The sequence below is a fragment of the Fusarium redolens genome, assembly GCF_020744475.1.
Source record: "Fusarium redolens strain MPI-CAGE-AT-0023 chromosome Unknown BKA55scaffold_1, whole genome shotgun sequence".
NCBI lineage: Eukaryota > Fungi > Ascomycota > Sordariomycetes > Hypocreales > Nectriaceae > Fusarium > Fusarium redolens.
In genome coordinates, this window is record NW_025763664.1 from 5,137,374 (window position 1) to 5,161,267 (window position 23,894).

At 49.1% G+C, this 23,894-nt stretch overlaps 5 protein-coding genes and 1 non-coding gene across 6 annotated transcripts; 3 read left to right on the plus strand and 3 right to left on the minus strand.

Moving 5' to 3' along the window:
• Positions 1 to 7,198: 7,198 nt before the first annotated feature.
• On the plus strand, positions 7,199 to 9,249 carry BKA55DRAFT_55587 (uncharacterized protein). The gene is made up of 4 exons (XM_046191664.1): positions 7,199 to 7,732; positions 7,786 to 7,977; positions 8,028 to 8,107; positions 8,159 to 9,249. Exons 1-4 carry the CDS (start codon positions 7,658 to 7,660, stop codon positions 9,069 to 9,071), a joined length of 1,260 nt encoding a protein of 419 aa, XP_046057370.1. The 5' UTR covers positions 7,199 to 7,657; the 3' UTR covers positions 9,072 to 9,249.
• Positions 9,250 to 10,588: 1,339 nt separating this feature from the next.
• On the plus strand, positions 10,589 to 13,205 carry BKA55DRAFT_589005 (P-loop containing nucleoside triphosphate hydrolase protein; the record flags this gene model as incomplete). The annotated part of the gene is made up of 4 exons (XM_046194867.1): positions 10,589 to 10,597; positions 10,657 to 10,803; positions 10,856 to 12,718; positions 12,768 to 13,205. The coding sequence occupies 4 exons, from the start codon at positions 10,589 to 10,591 to the stop codon at positions 13,203 to 13,205; spliced, it is 2,457 nt and encodes an 818-aa protein (XP_046057371.1).
• Positions 13,206 to 14,042: 837 nt separating this feature from the next.
• Positions 14,043 to 15,228, plus strand: BKA55DRAFT_533196 (uncharacterized protein; the record flags this gene model as incomplete). The annotated part of the gene is made up of 4 exons (XM_046189434.1): positions 14,043 to 14,064; positions 14,117 to 14,137; positions 14,190 to 14,420; positions 14,474 to 15,228. The coding sequence occupies 4 exons, from the start codon at positions 14,043 to 14,045 to the stop codon at positions 15,226 to 15,228; spliced, it is 1,029 nt and encodes a 342-aa protein (XP_046057372.1).
• Positions 15,229 to 15,502: 274 nt separating this feature from the next.
• On the minus strand, positions 15,503 to 16,837 carry BKA55DRAFT_589007 (uncharacterized protein; the record flags this gene model as incomplete). The annotated part of the gene is made up of 3 exons (XM_046194868.1): positions 15,503 to 16,448; positions 16,500 to 16,539; positions 16,579 to 16,837. The coding sequence occupies 3 exons, from the start codon at positions 16,835 to 16,837 to the stop codon at positions 15,503 to 15,505; spliced, it is 1,245 nt and encodes a 414-aa protein (XP_046057373.1).
• Positions 16,838 to 19,326: 2,489 nt separating this feature from the next.
• On the minus strand, positions 19,327 to 19,408 carry BKA55DRAFT_t26. Its single transcript has one exon. It is a non-coding gene; the product is annotated as a tRNA-His (tRNA).
• Positions 19,409 to 20,312: 904 nt separating this feature from the next.
• BKA55DRAFT_496792 (uncharacterized protein) lies at positions 20,313 to 23,756 on the minus strand (the record flags this gene model as incomplete). Its single annotated transcript, XM_046186399.1, has 2 exons — positions 20,313 to 22,325; positions 23,400 to 23,756. The coding sequence occupies 2 exons, from the start codon at positions 23,754 to 23,756 to the stop codon at positions 20,313 to 20,315; spliced, it is 2,370 nt and encodes a 789-aa protein (XP_046057374.1).
• Positions 23,757 to 23,894: the final 138 nt, after the last annotated feature.

Consider the following 23,894-nt stretch of genomic DNA (forward strand, 5'->3'; position numbering starts at 1 on the left):
ACCAAGGTCTTGAGAGTTGCAGTCTTCAGTCTCAAAAGGCCAAATCTCGTGATCCAGATCCACTAACTAACATCACAGCTTGGAGCATCCGAGTCATGTCGGTACCAATTCCATGGTCGTTCCGCACCCAATTAACGGATAAATATTAGGATCGAGATCGTTGCTGAAACATCTTTGATGGTGCCTGATTAGTGTCAGTCAGGGCCCAGGGACAGTTGGCCCCAGCTGACAGCTTAAAAGTGCGGTTCCCGGAACCAGCAGATAGTGCACGATACCATCGTTTTGGTCTCGGAGATGAGAGACAATTTTTGGAACTATTGGCCCGTGCCTCATTGGTCGTGTTTGTTTCTTGCCGCCTGGAACGGTGAATTAGTGAGTGGCCGCCAAGATAATTTGAGATTGGGTGCAAAAAAGGAAGAAAAAAACAATGAAGGTTCAACATGAGTAGGTTCGAATAGCCAATTTCCAGCTAATGGGCCGCCAAGGAGAGCGAGCCGTTTAGGCAGCCAAATTATCAAGCCATGACGAGTTCATGATAATTCCAGTGCCCCTGGTCTTGGACAGGCCAGCGGTTTGCTGTACCTCATCCTTTTGTCCCTTCACAACAGTCACTTGGAAATAGAAACATCCAAGTCAATGCAAAGAGAGCTCAGACTCGTTGACGATCTGGCCGGCTCCTCTCAACGGTTCCTTCCGATTGGCGTGGACAGGCATGTGGCACGTGGCGGCCAGCCAATGCGAAATCCACCGTTGTTTCGAGCTGGTCTCAAGTCAGTTCATGGCTCAGGGCCTGGAGTCTGCAGGGCTGAGATTGACGTAGACTAGACGTACCTCAACGCTCTTCTCAGCCAGAAAAGCGCTTCAGTTCCGACCCTGCATGTTATTTCTGTGGGCTTGGTGACATGTAACGATAACGCACGGTAGTTGTGGTTAGAAAAAGATCAAAGTAAAACAAAACACTGCCCTTTAAGTCTGTGCATGCCGGTCGTGCGGAAACCTAGCTGCACGGCTATCAGATCAATGCTTTTGAGGCCCTCTCAGAACCAAGAGAGGCCAGAAAGGGATGACGATACCATTTGCCTCTGTTGGCGATGGCTTGTAAGAATATGAATCTGCTTGTCTTGCCTACAATGAAGCTTGAAAGAGCACCTGCTGACCTGTAACGTGGCCTCAGGCTAAAACATCATGTTCTGGCAATAGACCAGATCGATAGCTCCTGCCTGTTCATGCTTCATTCGATCCCACCTGCCCCGAATGTCAGTATATTGGCACAGATCAATCAACCTCAAATACGCCGCAGCCACAGGAACAGTTGAGTGCTCAATTCCCGAGGAGATACTTTATTTCATCCGGAGTTGAGGCTTGTTAAGATGGTATCGTTGGCATCATGCTTCCTGCACTGTGTCAGCAACTCACAGACTACATTCAAAGCGTCATGCACTGTAGATATGTTTTAACATCTGTCAAAGCGCATCGAGGATCTCGCGCTTATCGGCATGATAGAGGTCATCACAGACATATTTGAGTGCTTTGCGTTAGTTCAAACGATCTGGCCAGAACAGTACTTAGTAAGATAAATCCGCAAGTGGGCAGACCTATCAGAAATCCCTAACGACATGCAACGGCTAAAACAAGACATATGCTCATTTCTCGAACCAGCCGTACCGGAACGCCCACAATAGGTCGCCCTCAGTTAGTTCACGATAATAATACAGCCGCATTATAGCTGAGCCGCAGCCCGCCAGAGGGAATGACGGCGGACACAACTGAAGACGGATTGCGCCACCGAATACTTGAACCAAGAGCCTGTTCTCAACTCGACACCACTGGCAATGTGTTGTTGTGAACCACCAGTCTTCAGCCTGTCAGATCCTTGGCGAACGTCATATTCAATCATTGAAACTAGCGTGGCGGATATGCATTGATAATTCCTGCAGCGTGTCTGCACCAATCTCCCAAAGCTCGGGACATCACATCACGAGCGCCTTTCTGGTGCTGCAGAATCGAGAGCACAGGTGCAGGTGGCCGTGGGAAGCGGTGAGATGGAGTACCCGTAAGCAACTGCAGCTATCGATAGTCGAAAGCATCGCTACATCGCAAGGTGAGCCATTCAGGGTCATGGCTCGCAAATCTGGCAGGGTGATGCCGGTCGAGTGATCTTCACGGGCATGTTATGCGGATGGCCAAGGATCCCCTCACTGAATTGTTTCAATGCACGTTTTGCACAAGTTGCTTTCGGAAACAAACTCGGCCGATGAACAAGTTGTGCAAAGCGGAGCAGGAGCAGGGTCCCCGGGTACGACACTGCGAGCCTCACGGTCTAGTCCAGATGATCAGCGCATTGCGTCTTCTGGGTTGACCCTGGAAGGGTTGGAGAATGAACTTGTGTTGGTTCTGAAGAACTCTCGTTCCGCAAACCAAGCCGACTGGTGATGAGCCAAGCATGTGGGGTCAATAAATGCAACCGTAGCCAGCCTCTTCCCCCAATTCCAAACTCTAATCCAGGATTGAAGGGCGTCTATCACTACTTATCTCCTAAGGTGTAGAGGTAGCCTCAAAAACACGTTGTTAGCCTGGCACTGGTATTTATCTATGATTGTGGACTATAGTAACTCCTGCTATTATCTGCCATTGCTGGGGGGAATAGACATAGGAAGAAACAAACATAGCTTGCGAGATCGCAAGCATACCCTGGATATGGATGCTTACACGGAGGAACCGAAGAAATCACTACCACTATTTACTGTTCTCCTTCTCATGCCTGGCTTTTGTTAAGCAATCACACAATGCCTTCTGTTTCAGACTCGTGATTCTGCTACTCCGGGGATAGCTAACGTCTATTGGAGTGGCGCTCAGTTATCAAAGTCGTCATTTTTCCATCAACCGTTCATGCTTCTGGCCCAAAGCGGGCACACCATACCCCAAATATTCGATGGTCTTAAACAGGGGATGCTCAATAATCTGGCCTATACTGTTGAGGTTCGCTGCAATGTGGTTTTGTGTAGAGCTATCACACCTAGACCGCTGACTTGGCGTCAGGGGAGGTGAGAGGGCTGTGCATGCATCGCCAGCTGATCAACACCCAAAGCTAGCAGCCATATTCAACACAAATACTCCGGGGAGATGGTGTTGTGTTCTGAGAGGCTGTTGATCACTTGGTCTTGTCTAAGGAGAGCAGGGTTGCATTGATGCCTTCACCTCAACACCCAGCTTCAGCCCTGAGGATGAAGATGAGACAGGTCAGTTGCACAGACCCTGCTGCGTGTCAATTGAGATAGGCTGGGCTGGGTGACTTCTGTCAAATCTTAGTCCAAAGGGATCAACGCTTGGGATTAATCTCATTCTCCAGTTGTAGGCTGAGCGATGTGGAGGAGGCGTTGGAAACGTTGGGGTCTCAGAGTAAGTAATTCGGCAAATCAGCATCAACGTAGCCCACTCTGACCTATCAACCGCAAACACTTAATCTCATTACACCACCAGGTCCTAAAGACAAAACTTAAACAATTTTAATATTTCAAGGGGCGAGAGGATTGGAGATGAGATGACATGAGATGAGATCGCGCTTCAGTAGTAGAAAAGTTGGTGTGTGAGTTGTGCATTGGTAGTAAAATTCAGGAAATAAACAGAGGCTGTAGGGTTTGGTCCGCGTTGAGGAGGTGTTCAAGGGTGCGGTAACCGGCATGCAGGATGCAGTATTGCAACAGGAGATCACCTTGATAGTGGGAGCCCAGTTGAGGCCCCTGCCGTTCTGTGGCTTTCAAGCCAGAGCCAGGAGTGTGGGCAAGGCTCGATTGATTTATGGACTTTGGCTTAGAGACAAGGATGAACAAAGGTTGGGCAGGTCACTGCTTGTGTAGCGCTGCGTGTAAAAAGCCAAGTCAGGAACGGCGTGAACAATCAGCCGGGATCGACAAGGGTTTTTACTGTGGGTGGTGGAGCAGAGATCTTGATAGGTTTTATGGCCTGGCTGTTTTGTCCATTTCAGGGTAGAAGACACGTCTTTTGCACGTCATGGTTCCTCCTCAAATCAATGTAATGTTGTCCACCCTTGGAATGCTCATGTTAATGGCTTGTTCTGCGGCCTTTTGCAGATGGAAATTGCTTCACTCCGTATCATGAGCCTCTAAGCACTTGTAAAAAGGTTAATCTGTATCTCCGGGTCTGAACGCCGTTACCTGTTCGGGCATCTGCTCGGACATCGTTAGGCCAGAATTGGATGTTGGTGAACGAAACGAGGTGTGACACGAGCGCCCAGGACCGGCACGAACCCTTAGGCCCACGTTGGTGAAGTGCTGGTGCTGGTGTTCGCATATTGCCAACATTACTGGTTCCCCGCCGTTTGGTTCGTCCAACGTCCCAAGTGCCGTCAGAGGCAAGTTTATTTAATCGCCGACGACACCTGTCAGAAGGATTTGTCGAGTCATGGTGCATGGGAATACTGACTGGATATAAGAGATAGTGATGATCACCTGCTCTCCGACGATCCTCTCTTTTCTGATGTAATTGATTTACATCGACTCTGGAGAGTGAGAGTTACTGGCAAATGTCTTTGGCGGGGGAATGTCTGGTCAAGCAGACCCCTGCTTGCTTCTTAGCAGTGGCTGATCATTGCAACTGCCTGCATAAGAGCCCCTGTCCTCATACTGATGGACATGGATGTACCGACTTTCAAGGTCTTTGGTTGCGATAAGGCACCAAGTGAGGCTTGAAGTTACATATAATGACTTGGCGTGTGATGAATGTAGGCTGCTAGGTTCTATACCATCAAGTAAGTGGCTTACTCGATTACCCAGTTCTGTCTTCAGTGGCAGAGGTTAGAACCAGAGCAGAAGCAGAAGCAGAGAGTAACGTTAGACGCTAGACAAGCATTTCAAAGTTATGAAATCCAGCCAAGAACCCGTCTGTGATCGACCTTTACAGTGGATGGATCCACTACCTGTTATCCACTGTTCATTTTCTACTCAATCTCCAATGCTCCGGTGAACTTGTCAGGCTGGTCCATCCCGTCCGTCCTGTCTTGTCTCTAGAAAAGAAAACCGCAAGGATCCACTATCGCACTTTGATCTAGCTTCATTTATCGTGGAAATACCCACTAAAGAGTAGGGAGGGAGGGGCCCTGCGGGCTGAGCCTGAGCCTGCCCGACCCCGGCCGCGGCGCTTTCCCAAGCCAAGCCAAGAGCCTGGGCCGTCTCAGTCTCAGCAAATAATGGACCTCGGTGGTCTCCACTCTGGATCTCATCTCATGTGCCCACGATGACCCTCTCTTTTTCTCTCTACCACTGTCCCTCTACAACACGCCCGCACTCTTCCTCTGGCCAATGCCTCATCTCGGACCTCAAACGCAATAGCAGGACGAGCCAATGTTACAGGTTAAGCACCCTTCGGCTCTAACCGGAGTCTGTGGTGCTGAAGACGGAGGCATCAACTTTGGGTTCCCTCTTTTCGATCTGTAACCAAGTATCTGGTTGTCCGCCCGTCCTTGGAGGCGGTCCGGTCCCCTCTTTCTCCGCCACAGATTCCAAGCAGCTGGCTCAATAACCGTCAACCTGGATATGCGTCGTCCGTTTTCACTAAATCCTGATCCCATTCCCGACGAACAATTCTACTAGCGTTGATTCATGCATACTGTACTGTATGTGTAGCCAGTCAATCAGTCGTTATTCAGCCTTCCAGCCAGTGACCGCTCCCACTTCCACCTCCGCAGAGCAATAGACAGCGGTGCATTTAGAGGGATCTGCCATCCCTTGCCTTGACGCCCCAAATTCGACGCCATCAACTGGTTTAGACTTGTCGGCTTCTGCCCCCCCTGTCCCCGTCCCCATCCGCCGCCGTAGACTGGTTCAACGTCCTGTGTACCAAAATGTCCCTCCCCTCCAATGTGCCCTAACCTGGACTGGCTGGCCTGGTTAATGCTTTAGGAATAAAGACAAATCAAAAACATCCAATGACTCCATGGGAAAAGTCTTGTAACATGGGGCAGAACGATGAAATAGCCCCTACAAAATTACACCGAACGGCAAGTTGCCAAAGCCAAGGCGAAGTGCAGCGAGGTGCAGTAATGAGATCAGAGCGTTTGTAACACTCAAGCGCACTAAGAGACTAGATGGCGGCCGGCACTACACCACCTCGGATCATTATTCGAGTTGGTACATTCATAGACTACACCATGCAATACCATTTTTATACGGTACAAGAGACGAGACTATGTCTAGAGGACGGTACAGAGGCGCTATTTGCACTTCTAAGCCCACAATGGAAACTACTGTACGCCGCCATCGACACAACCCAAGGTAGCCCAGAGACGTATCGACGGATGGATGCTACTGTACTCAATGTTGGGAAAGGTATACCTCGTCTCAGTTCTGGTGTTAGTGCCAGCCCTCTTCCCTATCTGGGCCTCTTGCCTTGCCTTACCTGACCCCTGACCCTGAATACGTCTCTTCATCTCCCTCTTTTTATCAGCCTCCTCCGTTTCCTTTCGTCATGCTCATCCACCCTCCACCTGCCGTCCTCTCTCGATCCCTCATCTGTGCCCCCCAGTTCTCTCGTTGCCGGATGAGACCCACTGAAGCCCGCTGTTGCAGTGCAGGGATCCCTTGACTTTTCTGATCTCCTGCGTGGTTCCTTGATAGCCCTGGCGTATGTATACCATGCACGCTGCACGCCTACAACTGGAGTCAGATTTGCGACGGCCCATCTTTTGAGTTTGGGTATTCAGTCTGGTATTTAGCATCTGCATGGCCCTGGCTATTTTACACTACACTGCACTACATCACACTATTCTCTTCGTCTCCCAAGCACTCCTGATCTCCACTGCCCTTACCCAGCGGGACCGGACATAGGCCCAGAACCTAGTGACGACCGTTGTTGATATCTGTCGCCGAACCCCCAGTATTGCCTGGCTTGAATGGAGCTCTATCGACTGTCTACCTGACTCGAATCACATCAACTAGACGTCAAGTAGCCTGTTTTCACGACTCAACTCTCTCAGGCGGACCTCGGAGGCCAGTCATATTATCGACTCTTGCTCGCTCCGAGTCCAATCAACTATAAGCTTCAATATTCCCCTGGCCCGTCTACTTGGTTTCTGGTATTTTCCCTCAAAAACCACCACCACATCGTAAAGCTCTCCCCCAGCCCCAGCCAAATCTCTTCCCGATCCACTAGGCAATACTTGGACCGCCTGCATTAACACGGCACGCCCTGCTAAGACGACGTTTAAGCACTCAGCTCCCACACAACCTGGCTTCTGGATTCTCAGCTTCACCCATCTTTTTATATCCCACCTTCAGCCACTCTACACCGTCACCTTCTTATATACAGACAATCGCACAACTTCTTCACCTCTTCAACAACATAGACACTCCTTGATTGTCAGATCAGAACTTATACGTCATCTTATAATCGCTGATTTATTTACAATTGGATCTCATCGCCGCCTCTTATACCCTAATCCAAGGCCTTGGCTAACGTCGACTTGTCGTTCCTTCAACAAATTTAGACAACATCTTTTGCATCAGATCAACTCTTCCCCACCGAGCGTTTGAAATTATTATGCTGTGACAAGTTAACATCTTGCCAACAACTATTTTCGTCTTATCTCTGCATCAATACACACGCATCGCCTCGAGGCACAACCAAGTTTTAAAAACTTATCATGGAACTTATGGAATTGGTTGAGAACGAGCCCACTGCTCGTCCCTTTCAGTGCGACTGGCAATCGTGCACAAAGGTTTGTTGCCAAAATGATCTGTGGCCATGGGACTTTACTAACTTCTGTTGCAGAGCTTTAATCGAAAGTCCGATCTACAGAGGCATTACCGTATACATACTAATGAAAGACCATACGCTTGCTCTATTCCTGGCTGCGGGAAGAGTTTCATCCAACGGAGCGCTCTGACTGTTCATATTCGGACACACACAGGAGAGAAGCCTCATCAATGCCAGCACATCGGTTGTGGTAAACGTTTCTCGGATGTAAGTGTAGACCAATCCCATGGCTCGAATGGGACTAACAGATGACACAGTCATCAAGTCTGGCTCGGCATCGACGAATCCACACTGGAAAGCGCCCGTATAAATGCGCTCACGATGGGTGTTCCAAGAGGTAGGTCGCCACAGATCCATTGAACCCATTACGTACTAACTCGGACCTCAGCTTTTGCCGCAAAACGACCATGGTCAAGCACCAACGGAGGTCACACCAGCAAGGGATGAACCCCAACGACATCGACGACTGCTCTTCGGACTCTGACGATGACGAGTCTCCCTCCACCCCTCAGCACTCCTCGATGACTTGGTCACCTCATGAGATGGTTCCCATGAACCAAGGTGCCCCAAGCGGGCCTTTGCATCGTGCCTCCTCTTACGCTGATTTTGAATCCCAAGTCCATGGTCACCACATGCCCCAACATTACGGCAACCGGCAAGGGATTCCCGCCAGTGTCCCTCACGAGTACCATGGTACTCCCGTGCCTGAACAACACACACACGTTCAGCTAGTCCATCGAGCAGCAACCATGCCACGCCAGGCTTACTATGTCACTGAGGCAGGAAACCCAGGTGTTGCTACCATGACAAGCAGTGTACCGCCTCATTACCAGCTATCACAGCAAGTGGAACGACCTCCCATGGAACTTCCATATTCAGCACCCGGTATTGCGACGTCTATTCAAAGCAGCCCAAGCACCTTTTCTGCTACTTCAGTCCCCAGCCCTATGATTCCTGAGGGCTTTTACGCACACCAGCCTGGAAGCCAGCCAGCATACACAACAGCCGAATCTCAGCCAGCAATGATCCAATACCAGCAATCTATTCAACATCATATGGCTCAGCCTCAGCAGCCAGTGGTATCCCAAGCGCGGCATATTCCCTCGACGGCCGGACACTACGCTCCACCGTCGGCCCACCCACAGCAAGAGCAGTGGCCACACTACGACCCGCCGATCGAAGTTCCAACCATCGGACAGCTACCTGCATACGGAACTGCAGTTTATGATATTTATGGGCCAAAGATTGAGTTTGAAGATCATTCATTGCAACTACCCAGCAGCAGACTGGCGAGCATGTGATGAATGAGTGCTTGAATCACGCTATGTTTTACGAACGCCATACTCAACATGTCAAGATATTACCCTTTCCGTTTACGATAATCACTTGTACCATCACGATCATACCAAGGCTGGACCACACAACGATCTCCGTTTCATGAACTTAATTATTATTCTTGAAGAGGATATACCCATCGGGACGTTATTGGAGGAAACATGCTGTTCTACAGCATCTACGAGCATTTCTCTAGAACGCATGAAAGATGTCATTCGCGATTTGAAAAGCATGTCATTGGGCGTTTCGTCTTGCTTCTTGCCTTAACTGGAATTCGGGGAGCAATTTGCCTTTTGCAGCCATCGTTCCAGCTTAGTATACATGATATTGGATGGTTGCTTACAGCACTCTATATCATCTAGCCTTGATAGCTTGGATTCTTTTAATGGCACTATGCTTTTGAGCCTTTTTACTACTCTTGTTGGCATTCACTTTCTTTTTTTCAGCATCAAACAGCACCTATACCCTATGAGAGAAATGTGTCGTTGGATTAGGCAGATAATTAGCAGGGGGAAAGATCATTGGGGATGGCATTTTAAGAAGGCAAAACAGGGTTTTATGAACATTGAAGAGGACGAGAGGGTTTGTACTGGGACATTTAGGAGGCGATAGGGGACATGGGAGAAAATGAGTATACCCACGCATGACAGAAATGGAGAAGCAAACGAAACTCCTTATTTACATCTAATATACCCACATAGATATTCATCCATCAGATCTAAGAAACCTAGAAACTGCCCTATCCTTGGTGAGAAAGATGGACTTGAGATCTTTGATAAGGTATCTAGATTAACTGGGTGCCTACCATAAGGTACCTTAGTCAAAGCTTCATCCAGGTCGGTTCTAAACCTCATATAGTATTTTTGTCACCTAGAATTGAGGTCTCAAAATGTCTTACTTAGGTACCCTAGCCTGCCAGATCTATCCCCCAACACCGACATTAGACTTTTAATGGTCGCAACAACCAAAGTCCTCTTCACAAACTGTTTTGGAAAGTCACAGTTCCAGCATCACAACTCCCACTTATTTAGACGGCACCTATTCACAACCAATGATAAGAGCTTGTAACTTGACCGTGATCGGGAGACGGAAGATCTGATGGCCGAGTGAAGATGACTCAGCATCCTCTCAAATAGGAAAGGGCCCATCGTGTGATGCCGAATAGCGGACCAGAGTGGCAAGCGAACCGAACTCCCCATCGATTACATACTGATGATGGCTGCGCGCGATTCACTATGAGTGCATCCCGGTAGACAATACATTCGTCTCTCTGAGTAGACTTATCACGAAGCAATCTCGACGCACGACAAACGGTTCCCTCCCGAGAAACCGTTAGACGTGGTGGAGGCGCAGACCATCTGCCTACTTGCACGTCATCGAAACACTTTTGCTATCAGCCCTTCTCTGAGCATCAGTACGAAAATCATCATCCCGAAAGCACTTCTGGTGCATATAATCCCCCAGCATGGCTTTTAATGCCATGATGTTGCCGGTATGTTGTTGCGGAGTTTAGGGGAGAGCTATCGCCGACAGTAACTAACGAGGCTCCAGAACATGGCAGCGACAACTACGGAGTTATGGCCTTCGATTACGAATATCGCCATGGCTCCCTGGAGGCATATGAGTTCAGTCACGCCCAGTCGATCGGTTCCTTCGAAGAACGGCTTGGAACAGACAAAGGTGGCGGAAGCTCAACGAGTATGTCGCAACTATTTGACATTTTCAACCATCAAACTAATCTGTGTTACAGGTGACCGAACTCCGAATCCCCGAATTCCTTCAACAAGTTGACTTTGGTTCCCTCTCTCGTTCGCGATTTTCTCCCATGACACCGATGACTGCTCAGACAACTCTTTCCACTATGGGCCGCGTTGGCCTCCGAGCGGCCAACCCCGTTTTGCGACATCCTCAATTTCAGCCCCGCGTATCGACCCAGTCATCTTTCCTGCGCTCGTTTTCGCGATCTTCTTCTGGTATCCTCTCATCTCCTCGTGGTATCTCAACTCTCGGTGCATTTTCTGTTCAGCGCAGAGCATTCGGTAGCTCCAATGGCATCTCCCGTAACCAGCTGGCAACACTGGAGGAATCCGCCAACCGAAATCCCGGTAATGCGAATGCGCAGAATGCTTTTTACCAACTCCTTCTCCGCGCCAACATGCCTGCTATTCTTGTGGAACGATATCAATCTGGACGCTTTGCCTCCAACGCTGCAACCAACGATGCTTACCAGCGAGCCCTCGCAATGCTTGGTGTTAACGCTAACCAAGCTGCGAATGCGCAAGGTGCTGTGAACGGAAACTTTGCTCGAACTCAATGGCCAACTTATGAGCAAGGCATTGCCAACGCTGCTGTGGCTGGATCCGCCAATGCTGGCAACCCCATTGGCCACAAGGGTGAGCCCATCCACGTTATCGTTCAGGAGTCAACTCGATCTACTATCTTCCGCTGGTTCAAGTTCTTGGCAATTTTCATTGTGACCACCTATCTCTGCTTCGCACTTGTTACTATTGCTATCGAGGCGTTCAGTACTTTCCGTCGCGGTGGACCCAGCAGCAAGGCAGATTCTGAGGTCAAGGCTGAGAAGCAGAATACTCGGTTCAGCGATGTTCACGGCTGTGACGAAGCCAAAGAGGAACTCCAGGAAGTCGTCGAGTTTCTTAAGAATCCCGAAAAGTTCAGTGATCTTGGTGCTAAACTGCCCAAGGGTGTCCTCCTGGTTGGTCCTCCCGGTACTGGTAAGACGCTTCTTGCTCGAGCCGTTGCCGGTGAAGCCGGTGTTCCCTTCTTCTATATGTCTGGTAGCGAGTTTGACGAGATCTTTGTTGGCGTTGGTGCCAAGCGAGTCCGTGAGCTCTTCACCGCCGCTAAGAGCAAGTCCCCTGCCATTGTTTTCATCGACGAACTTGATGCCATTGGAGGCAAGCGAAACCCACGAGACCAAGCACATGCCAAACAGACATTGAACCAGCTGCTTACCGAACTGGACGGCTTCGATCAGGACAGCAAGATTATCATCATTGGAGCCACCAACTTGCCCAAAATGCTCGACAAGGCCCTTACCCGACCTGGACGATTCGACCGCCATGTTAATGTTGAACTGCCCGATGTTCGCGGTCGTATTGCCATTCTTAAGCACCACGCCAAAAAGATCAAGGTTGGCCCTGATGTTGACCTCGAAGCTATTGCTGCTCGATGCCCCGGCCAATCTGGTGCCGAGCTTGAGAACATGTTGAACGTCGCCGCTCTCCGAGCCAGCCGAGCCAAGGCCAGTGTTGTTCGGAAGCAAGATATGGAATGGGCATACGACCGAGTCACCATGGGTTCCGAACGCAAGTCAATGGTTGTCACCGAGAAGGAGAAGGAAATGACTGCTTATCACGAGGCTGGCCATGCGCTTGTTCAGCTTTTTGACAAGGAGAGCTCAAACACTCTGTACAAGGTCACAATCCTCCCCAAGGGTCCCTCGCTGGGCCACACCGCCCAGCTTCCCCAGATGGACAAGTATTCTTACACAGCTGCTGAGTATATGTCAAATATCCGCGTCGCACTTGGAGGAAAGATGGCTGAAGAGTTGCGATACGGTGACGACAGGGTGACATCTGGTGTTTCATCGGTAAGTTTTGAAGGAGAAGCTATCATAATCACATACTAATGTCATTTAGGATCTTGAGAGGGCCACCGACCTGAGCTTCATGATGGTGACGCTCTTCGGCATGTCTAGTGTTCTGGGACCTGTTGAATATGGCCGAAGATACGAGAACCTCAGTTCCGAGACAAAGGCAGCAATTGAAGGCGAGGTTCAGAGGACAATACGAAAGTCGTATGAGGATGTACGAAAACTGTTGACAGACAAGCGAAACGAACTCGACTTGTTAGCCAAGGCTCTTGTTAAGTACGAGACCTTGGACAAGGCCGAAGTGGAGAAGGTGATTCGCGGTGAGAGTCTCCCTGGGCGAATCATCGCTCCCAAGGGACCTATGACATTACCTATCCCTCAGCAAGCCCCGACACCTCCTGGTCTCGGTGGCGTGCCTCATCCTCAGCCTCCGGAGACACCTGCGCCACCAGCTGCAGCAGACACATCAAACACTGAAGGGTGAATTATGAGGTTTGGTAGTGGATGACACGCCAAGATTGAGGAAAGAGAAGGCGAACAGGAGGCAATGGGTAGTTCACGCCACATGCATTGTGTGACGCGTGGGAAAAAGCGGGTGATGATCCAACTCAAGCGCATATTTCTACAGCGAGCATTGCGTATGGAATTGGACGGCATGCCCTTGCGAGACATGAACGAGAATGGGGCTTCCTAGCGAGGGCAACTGGCCTGTGCATACGCTCAGCGATCGATGTCTATGTTGATATAGACTTTTATCCGTTTGAGCAAAGTGGCAATGTGAAGGAAGTCAGGAGCCAGGATGAGCCATCATTATCAACTAGGAATAGGGGAGACGATGCAGCAAATCTTTGGCACAGGCCTACATCAAGCGTGTATATGGATTTACCCTCTCGGTTATCTGTCTCGATTGTAATAATTTATTTTGTATGTGTATTTATGGACGGTTATGAGATATGTGACATTACTTTCAGTTCCGCATTGTGACTTGTGTATATATGATCTGATGTGCCAGGATCGTCAAATACGATCTTATGCTTATTAATGCCACTTGGAGGAAGATGAATAGAGTTGCATATAGTTACAAAAGAGGAAGAGAACGTGGGGGAGGGGAAAGGGAATCGTCGAATCCCCCAACTTTGAATGACGAATGCGGGTCCAGTTTATCAAAGACCCCCAACGTGTATCCGAGGTATAAGAGGCCATTGACGTCAAACGACGAGATATTGTGTCTTTAGATCTTTCTTTGACTGTTGATACTTACTCAACAAGTATAGAGACTCAATTGTACAACTGCATAACCCCAATTCGTATACTTATCATCATGACAAAGGTTCTCCTCACTGGTATGTTAGTCATGGTACATTCATGTTGAGTCAATCACTAATGATATCACAGGTGGCTCAGGCTTCATTGCCGGTTTGTTATGCTTTTTGGAGAACACTGAAGGATAGTATCTAACCAACTTCAGCTCATACTCTGGAGCAGCTCCTCGAAAAGGACTACGCCGTCGTGACAACCGTCCGCTCAGAGGATAAAGCCCAGAAGATCCGCAATGCATTCCCTGATAGAGTCAAGGCTGGAAAGCTAGAGATCGTTCTCGTGCCAGATATTGCTAAGCCTGATGCTTTTGATGAAGTAGCAAAGACACCTGGTCTCGACGCTGTTGTTCATGTCGCAAGTCCTTTCCACTACAACATCAGTGAGTCTCAGTGCATCTTGGATGAGACTCGGATGGCTGACTGACATACCCAGCCGACCCTAAGAAGGATCTTATAGACCCAGCTGTCATCGGCACAACGGGCATCCTCAAGGCCCTCCACGCCTCAGCCCCAGGCGTAAAGCGAGTCGTCATAACCTCATCCTTCGCCTCTATTCTCGACGAAGCACATTTCACAGACGGTTCTCACGTCTTTTCAGAAAAGACCTGGAACCCCGTCACAATCGACGACATTAACAGCTCATTTATGACCGCCTACCGCGCCTCAAAGACTCTCGCTGAGCGTGCAGCCTGGGACTTTGTCGCCGAGAAGAAGCCCTCTTTCGATATCGTGACTGTTTGTCCGCCTTTGGTTCTGGGTCCTGTGTCAAAGTACCTTGCCACACTTGAGAGTATCAATACCTCCAATGAGAGGATTGTTAAGCTCCTGAGGGGTGGTTGGAAAGACGAAATTCCTCCTTGCACTCCTGTTCCGCTGTGGATTGACGTTCGAGATGCTGCTCGTGCTCACGTCAGGGGTCTTGAAGAACCTAATGCTGGCGGAAAGCGACTCTTTGCTACAGCTGGATGGTTCTCACACCGTGAGATTGTCGATGCTGTTGCTAAGAACTTTCCAGAGTTTAAGGATAGACTCCCTGGGCCTGAAGTCAAGGGCGGAGAACTTCCTCCTAAGGATCAGATCTTCAAGATTGATACGCAGGAGACGGAGAAGCTGCTCAAGATCGACTGGATCAGTATTGAGAAGAGTGTGACGGATCTTGTCAAGTCACTGAAGGAAATTGGTATTTAGAGGATGAGATAGATAAGTATGTTACATTGAAGAAATAAAGTACTGTAGTGAAAGTGCCTGGTAAGGATGTTACATGTTGTGGATCGTGTGACTCTTGGTGAGCACTGCTTGCTGTGTCATCATACATGCATGCATGCGTCGTGTACGATATCTAACGTCTATCCTGGTGATCCCATTATTTGGAGATACCCATCTATAGTCCGCGACATAAAGTCATTTCTAAGAAACAGACATGGATTTCGAGTATGATGTGAACTTGAGTGTCTCCCAAGTCTCAGAGAGGCGTCATTCCTTTTCGAGGTGGCGATGTTGGAGTAGATGGTCGATAAGGAGGCGTCGATGGAAGCGCCCTCGTTGGTGGAGGCCCAGGACTAGCAAGCATGTTGAATGACGCATCGCGAGATCTTGGGGGTCTTGGTGGAGAAGTTTGGGTGTTATAACCATGAGGTGCCATATGAGCAGAAGGTGGAGGAGTAATAACTCCATCGCTGAAACTCAGCGATCCGTCGTCCCTAACTTTTCCACCATCAGGTGCCGTCATGACTATCATGGGAACTTGATTGGCACTATAAATCCTCGGTGTCCTCTCACGTCGTGGCGAGAGTTTGCTGCTCGTAGGTGAGTACACCGGAGACGTAGGAAACCCATTCTGCTCATCAGCTAGAAATCTTCGTTCTCGAAGTCGTGCAGGTGGTGTAAGCGGAACACCATCGGGGTCTGTATGAGAGATTGTTGGTGAGACAAGAGGCGTGGGTGAGTCTGCGCGAGGAGGTGGTGAAGATGGATGCTTGATGAGTCTTCGAATATCAGTCTTGCGAGATCGACGTCTTCGAAGAAGGCAGAATATGAGGGCGGCGATGGCGAGGAGACCGACGACTGATATGATGGCTATTGTGACTTTGACGCCCAATGGCATCCCTTTGTTGGTACTGCTTGAGTCGCTGCTTGAGGGGTCGGGAGTTGCGAGTGTTGAAGGGTCTGTTGTGGTGGAATATGTCGTGTCTGGTATTGAGCTTTGTATTGGAACTGAAGTTGTTTCTAATGTTGTTGGTAGGGTACTCTCTGTTGTTGAAGTCCCCAATGTCGTTTGAGAAGATGCATCTTGTGACTTGTCTGTTCCTTTTGCTTGTTGACAGTCTTTGTCGTCGTTGAGAGACTCAGGATCACAAATATGATATGGTTGTGGAGGACCCGGGTCTATTATAGAGTGGTAACCATGGCTTCAATATGTTAGTGTGAGTACTCAAGAGATATAGTAGATATGAGCTTACTCTTGGCAAGTATTGATGAGCCAATTCACATTCGCTATACCTGTTAGCATCTCAACAACCCAAGGCCATCATCACATACGATCTTTTCCACCCTCACCAAGATTATCCACACCACAAGCCTGAGCATCACAACAATAAAGCGCCCGAAACGGCTGCTCCTTTTCCATCCAGTCCCTGTCTTGAAGAGCCTCGCACACACGCTCAATTGTCTCATCCTCTGGCACCAGCTCCTTGAGGAACCTCTCCCTGCACAAGCTGATGCACAGTGGCGGATCCTGAACGTCAGGCGCAATGAAGCCCCAGCTATGGCCGCTGCAGCCTTTTGTCTTGGGGGACATTTGAAGAGTGAGGAAGAGGGAAGAGGGAAGGGAGAGAGGATGTGTTATTGATGGGACATGCTCTGGGGTTTCAGCTGTGTTAAGAGGAGGCAACTCGAAGCGAGAAGGACGATGATGATAAAACGGAAAGGAATAGGCTGATTCATAAAAACGGGAAGAGGAGAGGGAGAAAAGAAAAGAGAAAAGGGTCAAACGAGCGAGGTGAGGAATACTTGAGGAGACGGCATCTCACATAGTTTGTCTTTTTTTTCCCCCTTTGAACCTAGACCTATAACAGTTGCAATTGCAGCTGGAGCTGTAACTCTACCATCCTGTGACCGACAAATCACAAAACAAAGTCTTTAGACCAGGCCCAAAAGTACGAAGCACAAACTGGTGATAGTTCCCACGGCAGGACCGGTGGCATGGACAAGATCAGGCTGGTGCCTCCGTGACTCTACCACTATCATACAGCCTCAAGTATGCAATGCAATGTAATGTGTGTCTGCGTCTTGTTTGTTCAAGTGTTACACGACATAACCTGCAGTTACCCGCGTCCGACGAGAATAGCCTCGTATGCCTCTCTCACTTCCATCCACTCAACTTGGTAGACACGAGGGGGGCTTGCATCGTGGCGGACGGAGAATATTCCTATACTAGAAGGTTTTCGAGGCCTCTTTCGTTTGTTTCTTCAGCGGGTTTAGTTGTGGCTGCCACGATGAATGGATGGGAAAGGGCGGAAAGTCTAGAAGCCGATGTTTGTTGGTGTATGACATGACATTCTTGGTGTTTACAGGGAAATGGGAGCCGGAGAGAGAAAGACATGCTCAGCTGCGCTGTGTGTTGCAATGGCATAAACGGTCGTTGTTTGGCAGGCCAAGCGAGTATTCGACAAGGATTTTGCATTCTGGGTAACCAATTATGCTGAGTGTTTTCGCTAATATAATCCTTTGAGTATATGTTCTCTCAGAAGTGACCGGCAATTCTTGTCGAGGTTTCGAGTTAGAAGGATATGCAAAGGATATGCACATGTCATAGTGTATATGTATGTATATGTATCTATCCTTCTCACGTTCGAGTCTCCTTCAAACCTCAGTTGCGCGTTCACCGTTTGCTGGTGGTTACACAAGACCCTCGCCCCCGCTGAAGCCATGTTTTCCCGCGTGTTGGAAGAGCTGAAATGCACTGCAGATTGCCACTTTTTAGAGTGTCCCGTTTGATGCTTGTTTTCTCACATGTCTATAAGACGGTATCTTGCAGTAGATCATCTACCTCCGCATGTTTGATCCCACTGCTACTGGTAGATGCTGACACTATCAGAGACACATGATTCAACTCTGCATAACAATTGTTCCAAAATATGCACCTCACTTTGCGGTGAAGACGAGACATTACTACTGTACTGTACTGTACTGTACTGTGTCTATCTAGTGCACAACTCTGAGCTGAGTCGAGGCTGACTCGGCACAACACATTAGAGTCCTGTAGTCCGGCGTCTGCAACCTGCTTTGCTCACCCTCATATTGTGAAACAGAACCTCTGCAGCAGGGGTTATGTATACACAAGGGATGAACGCCATCGACCTCTCACCGCATGAAATGAGTCCTACTCACGTGGGAGTTCTCGAGTCTGGGCACTCTCCCCAAATAGAAACTTCTGTCTCCGTGATATACACGATTGGCCGAGTCTGAACCTCGTATTTGGCGTTGACTCTCCTGAAGAGCTGATAAACCCTTGTGTAAATCAGCGAACCACTGCGCTGCCTGCTAAAGAGCAAGCATAGGCCATACCCATACCACCCGGACGGGACTCGTCGACGTCATGAGGATAGGCTCTTCGGGAGAGTTATCATCCGTATATGTGATGACGAGCTATGACTTCTTACTCGTCACTCTTCTGGTCATCCATCACATTACACCAAGTGAGATTGCACCGAGTGCATCTTCTCTTGTGACTCTGTCCCAGCCCGTCACTCTTGGCAACTGTAGATTCTCCGAGATAGCGGATTACACACTCGAGTATATTTCCGCAAAGGGAGTCATCTCCTTCGTGATGTGTTACAGGCCGTGCAAAGGACCGATATCTTTCCCGAGGCCGATCATCAGACTGTGGAAGGTAAGGTTGATCTCCATCATGTATCCGACAAACAACTGATCAACCAGAATCTAACATATCAATCACAACTCATGATACACTATATACATCATGGCGTTGTCGCGATTGTGTAGCAGCAGCCTACCTTGATAGATTATGTGTTTACACAAATTGTCAGCCGACGTTTATAAAGCAATAGACATTCCATTATCTTTGTAACCGTCAAGTAATGATCATTCTGTTATTTCTGGGCATATTCTCACTCTCCCGCAATGGCATTTCATTCACGCTACTACTGTACTGGCATAGGCTACCGTTCCTAAGACAGCGCCGACCACAAAATGCAAAATAAACTCCAAGTATACAAAAAAAGTACGTAAATAATAGTCGCAAAAAATGGCAAAAGATAATTATATTGCCGTCAGCAAGACTCGAACTTGCGTTTTCAGTGCTTCGAAGAGCCACAAACTGATGTACTGACCCCTATACGATGACGGCTTAGGAGGTTTTGATATAAGAGTGTTCTCGTATTTTAGTATATACCCCTCACATAGTGTCCCACAACAAAACACGTTTAGGCGATCCCTTACTGAAGGATACACATAAATTCTTATTATGGTGCCGGCTGTAAGTAATCAGCGATGATAGACAACTCAAGAGTACAAGAGCGTTGCGCTATATGTCACTATCGTCCACAGCCAGGCTCAAGGCGCGAATGACAGTGTATGTTGAGGCGTTGCAGTGCCTCATCTTGATGTTTGCTCGACTTCATCATAAAACAAGACATCGAGTTCTGGAGCCATCCAGTAACGATGTCGGGAATTTTTAAACACAAGCATACAAAGCATAGTGGTTATGATATTACGTCCAGTACATGCTTCCAGAGCATCAATTAATCGCTCGAAAAATAAGAGTATATCTAATTCGTACAAAAGCAATGAAATACCGTCTGCCTATACCGGGTATAATTCCGCAGCACACCGACCCCAAACACCATCCATTCCGTTTCCGCCGAGTCTAATCTGCTAGACACATCCATCCCACCTCCCAACCTTGAGCTATAGTATGATGAAGTACGACCATCAAGTATAAAATAACAAAAGAAAGGAAAGGAAAGATTAGCATAAGGAGCCATTCTAGTGCAACTGGACCGAGTCCTTTTCTGTACAGCCCCAAACTTCTGTCTTGCTCAAAACATCAACATCTTGTCAAAAGTCTTCTCCTTTCCCATGGTATACAGAGGTTGAACCTAAAGCAAGGGCGTCTTGCCACAGGCGAGGCGTAGATAGTTATTAAGGGTAATGTGGGTTGGGATTATATTGGGCTTCGTTTCTGCCTTCGAGCCCTCACTTCGTAGGAGCTGATGTACGAGCCCTGGTGCTCATTCACCCCGACGATCATTCTAGAAAAACGACGGCTTGGTGAGGACACGGTACTCAACATAGTCCTCGCCGTCGATATTGATAATAGTGCCTTGTGATACGAGTTTGCCGGTAAATGGGCCATGCGTCTTGCGTTCATATTTCACCCCGGCGTACATCTTGGCATCTTCAGCATTTGTTCTTAGCCGGAGGCTTTCCTGACGTGCCCAGACCTTGTTGAGACGTTGCATCTCGTCTCTCTCGTGTAATTGCTGTCGCCCGTTGACAGCCATACCAGGGATATTAGCAGCGGCGGCTTGGGCTGCTTGAGCGGCTGCTGCTGCTGCACGTTCACGATTCGCTGCTTGCATATGAGCGCGTTCCTGGGCAAGCTCAACGCGTGCAATCTCGCGCTCGGCTAGAGCTGATGTTCTTTCAATTGCGTTGTTGTTCAATGATGTCCTGCCCGTGGTTTGGCGAGGGGCTGGGGCTGGGGCAGGCTGAGGAGGAGTGTCAATCTCTATGTATGACTGGCGTGCTTCGGCTCTGGCGGCATTGTCCATCCTAGCCGCCTCGACGCGGCGGCTTTGACGCAACTCATGCCCACCATATCCCATTCGTCCAGTCTGATCAGAGTCTTCGCCATAATCGCCTGGGAGACGGGGCAGAGCGGGTGCAATAGACAAGGGAGCAGGTGCCTTGTAATTTGTTCCCGCAGCCCTTGCCTGTGCCTCGTACACAGCTTTGGTCTCATTTGAGGTTCGCTCCCCTTCCTTCTCTCCCATGTCTATCTGATACTGTCGAACACGACAGTATTCCTTGATCTCGTTCCGTGCTAGGTTTTTCAAGTGCGGCTCAAAGGCAACTTCCTCGTATGCGATCCAGAGTGCACCAGCCCCAGCGGGGAAGTTTCCTTCCACGAAACGTCCGTCGCGTGTCTCCCGTACCAGCTTAACGCGAAACATATCGTTTTGTCCTAGAATTCCGTACACTGCATGGCGATCACGAGGGTCTGGTGAGTTGGACTTTGCCCAATGGCCAATGAGAATTCGAGTAGGCCTGGTGCCGGGCAGGGGGTCGACGGTGTGTCGCAGAGGTTGCGGGCCACCGGGGGCTGGCTGAATGGGAGTGTGTTCAATGATAGGGCCATTTGAGGGAGGAGGATTGGCTGGTGCAAAGCCTCCGCTCGTCCTCCTCCTTTTGGCATCGCGATTCTGTTGCAAGTGTTCGGGAAGATCGACACCATAAGCAACCTGAGGTAGATTTGTGCCGTGCTCGGCAGTGGAGTTAAGATTGGCACGACGGGTCGCTTCTTTCACGGCAACCTTCTCAGCAACAACTCTCTCTGCCTCCAGCTCGTCTGTCCCAATTGCTTCGGCGCGGATCTTGACATACTCCTTCACCTGAAGCTGGTCTAAGCCCACAAGGTGATCCAAAAACACGATCTTGTCGAAGGTTACCCAGCTTCCGCCAGGTCCCGGTGGCAAGGGGTATTCATCCGATATCATTTCTCCAGATAATGTAGTGGGCTGGATCCGGGTCCGCAGTCGCTCGCGAACATCGATAAAACCAATGACGGCATGTTTAAGATCCACCGTAGGCGCCTCTGAGTCTCTCCAATATCCTATGGTGACGCCTTTGACACTTCCGGTGCTTGGCCGTGGAGGCTTGCTCTTCGTTGTAGTTGCTTGTGGTTGTCGTTCGTCAGCAAGAGACCTCAGCGGCTCCATTTTTCTTTCACTCAAGTCATGGAAAATAGAGTTGCGTTTTCTCTTTGGATAGTGGGAAGCCACAGGTTCATCTTTAGCATCTGCCATAATCTCGTCATCGCCTTCAGATGCTGGCCGAAGAGGTGATGACTTTCGAATGCCGTTGGTGCGGGCGCCCACTACTATCTCGTCCTCAAGTTCGTTGAAGTCGACCCCTGACGGAGAATGTACAGTGCTCGCCGGATCACTTAGCTCGCTTTCAACATCTGCTTCGCCAATGGAAATCTTGCGACCGTTCGTCTGTCTGTGAGGTTGAGTTAGATGCGATTCATTGGCTAGCGCTGTCTTCTGAAACACGGGGTGGTATAAGACAAGTGCTTCGGATAAAGTCAACCTGAACTCAGGCAGAAAGTAAGATGCCTAGCGACCACTTGATCTGATGAAGCGTCAGGGAGTATAGTATAAGAAAGATGCGGGCTGAGGCTGACGGGATCCCGAATCCATCATCGAGTTGAGGTCTGTTAGGTTGAGGAAGCCTGACGTGGTTGCAGGGGTGTATAATATCCAGTACGAGGTGAAAGATGACGATGTTACAGGGGCAAGGATGTGAGACCAAAAGGGAAATGGGAAGAAGAACTAGGGTACCTAAGGTCTTTTGCAGAAACCATAGTCTTGGGTCCACACCTGAGGGTGAATGTGAGAGTGTGTGGTTGGCTCCAAAATCCTCCTCTTTCTCAGTTCAAAGTCAGAGGGAATAGTTAGGTGTGTCAAAAGCCTTGAGGGATAAGGGCGTATGTTGAGACAAAACACAAGCAAATAGTGCGCAAACAAGATGAAAGCATGAGAAGGAAAGAAGGTTTGAGCTAGGATAGAACAAGAGAGAAAGAAAGAAAATCGCTGCTGCCAGTTGCCATTGAAGCAGGAAAGTTGCAGTGCAGTTGCAGCTACATCTCCAACTACTAAGAGAAGTGAATTGCAAGTTGTGACAGTGAGTGATTCAGCCTGTTCTGTTCATGTTGGGCAACATTCGACACCGCTTGGGATCAAATCTTGTCACTTCCTTGATTTGTCGACAGTGATTTGATTCAGAGTCACCGTATCTTTTGAGAAGTCACGATGAGATACAGTCAGGCCAGATGCGGTCAACAACAATAGCCCTTGTGTTGACAAATCGGGCAATGCCAACTAACTTAGGCCGTAAACCCTTGTTAGAAGCCACGCCACTCGCTCACTCTCTGGCTCAATCACTTGACTGGCTGAGGACGCGAAGACAAGATGGCGAAGCAATTGAATACGACGTGAATGTTTCGATGAGTTTGTGAGAAGTTGGAGGACAAAGAAAGAAAAAGAAACAACCCTTAACAACGGAAATGTGACTTGCCTTGGTGATGCGCTTATGGCGGCAGACTGAGCAGCAACTGGTGACTTTCCATTGGCAGTACTGGGTGAATGCGCGTTCGCCGGTGATGGAGCGCGATCCTTCGTAGCTAGAGTGGGAGTTGAAGCTGTCGGTAATGGTGATGGCGGCATGGCTGCTGGTGGTGATGTGGCTCTAGGCGCTGGGATAGCAGATATACCAGTCGTTGCAACGTTAACAGGCACGCTCTCAACCAAAGGGCTCTTGACCTTTATGGCGCGGGCAGAGTCTGGCGTTGAAGCACGAGCTGGTGATGCAGCTCTTGAATTTGAAGGCTTGGGAGCACCAGATGAGAGCGCGGGTGATATGGGCTCAGGTGGCGTAACCGGCCTGGGCTTGTCGCTGTCCGTATTGTCCATGACGCGACTGGAAGAATATCTCGTTTAGTGATACTGAAGCGCGAAAGAGTTGTTGTTAGTTGACTGGCTTGAGTTGATGAAAAATGCAGTTGGGTTGACCGTTGGGGAGATAAAAGAGAAAAAAACGGGAGACAGGAT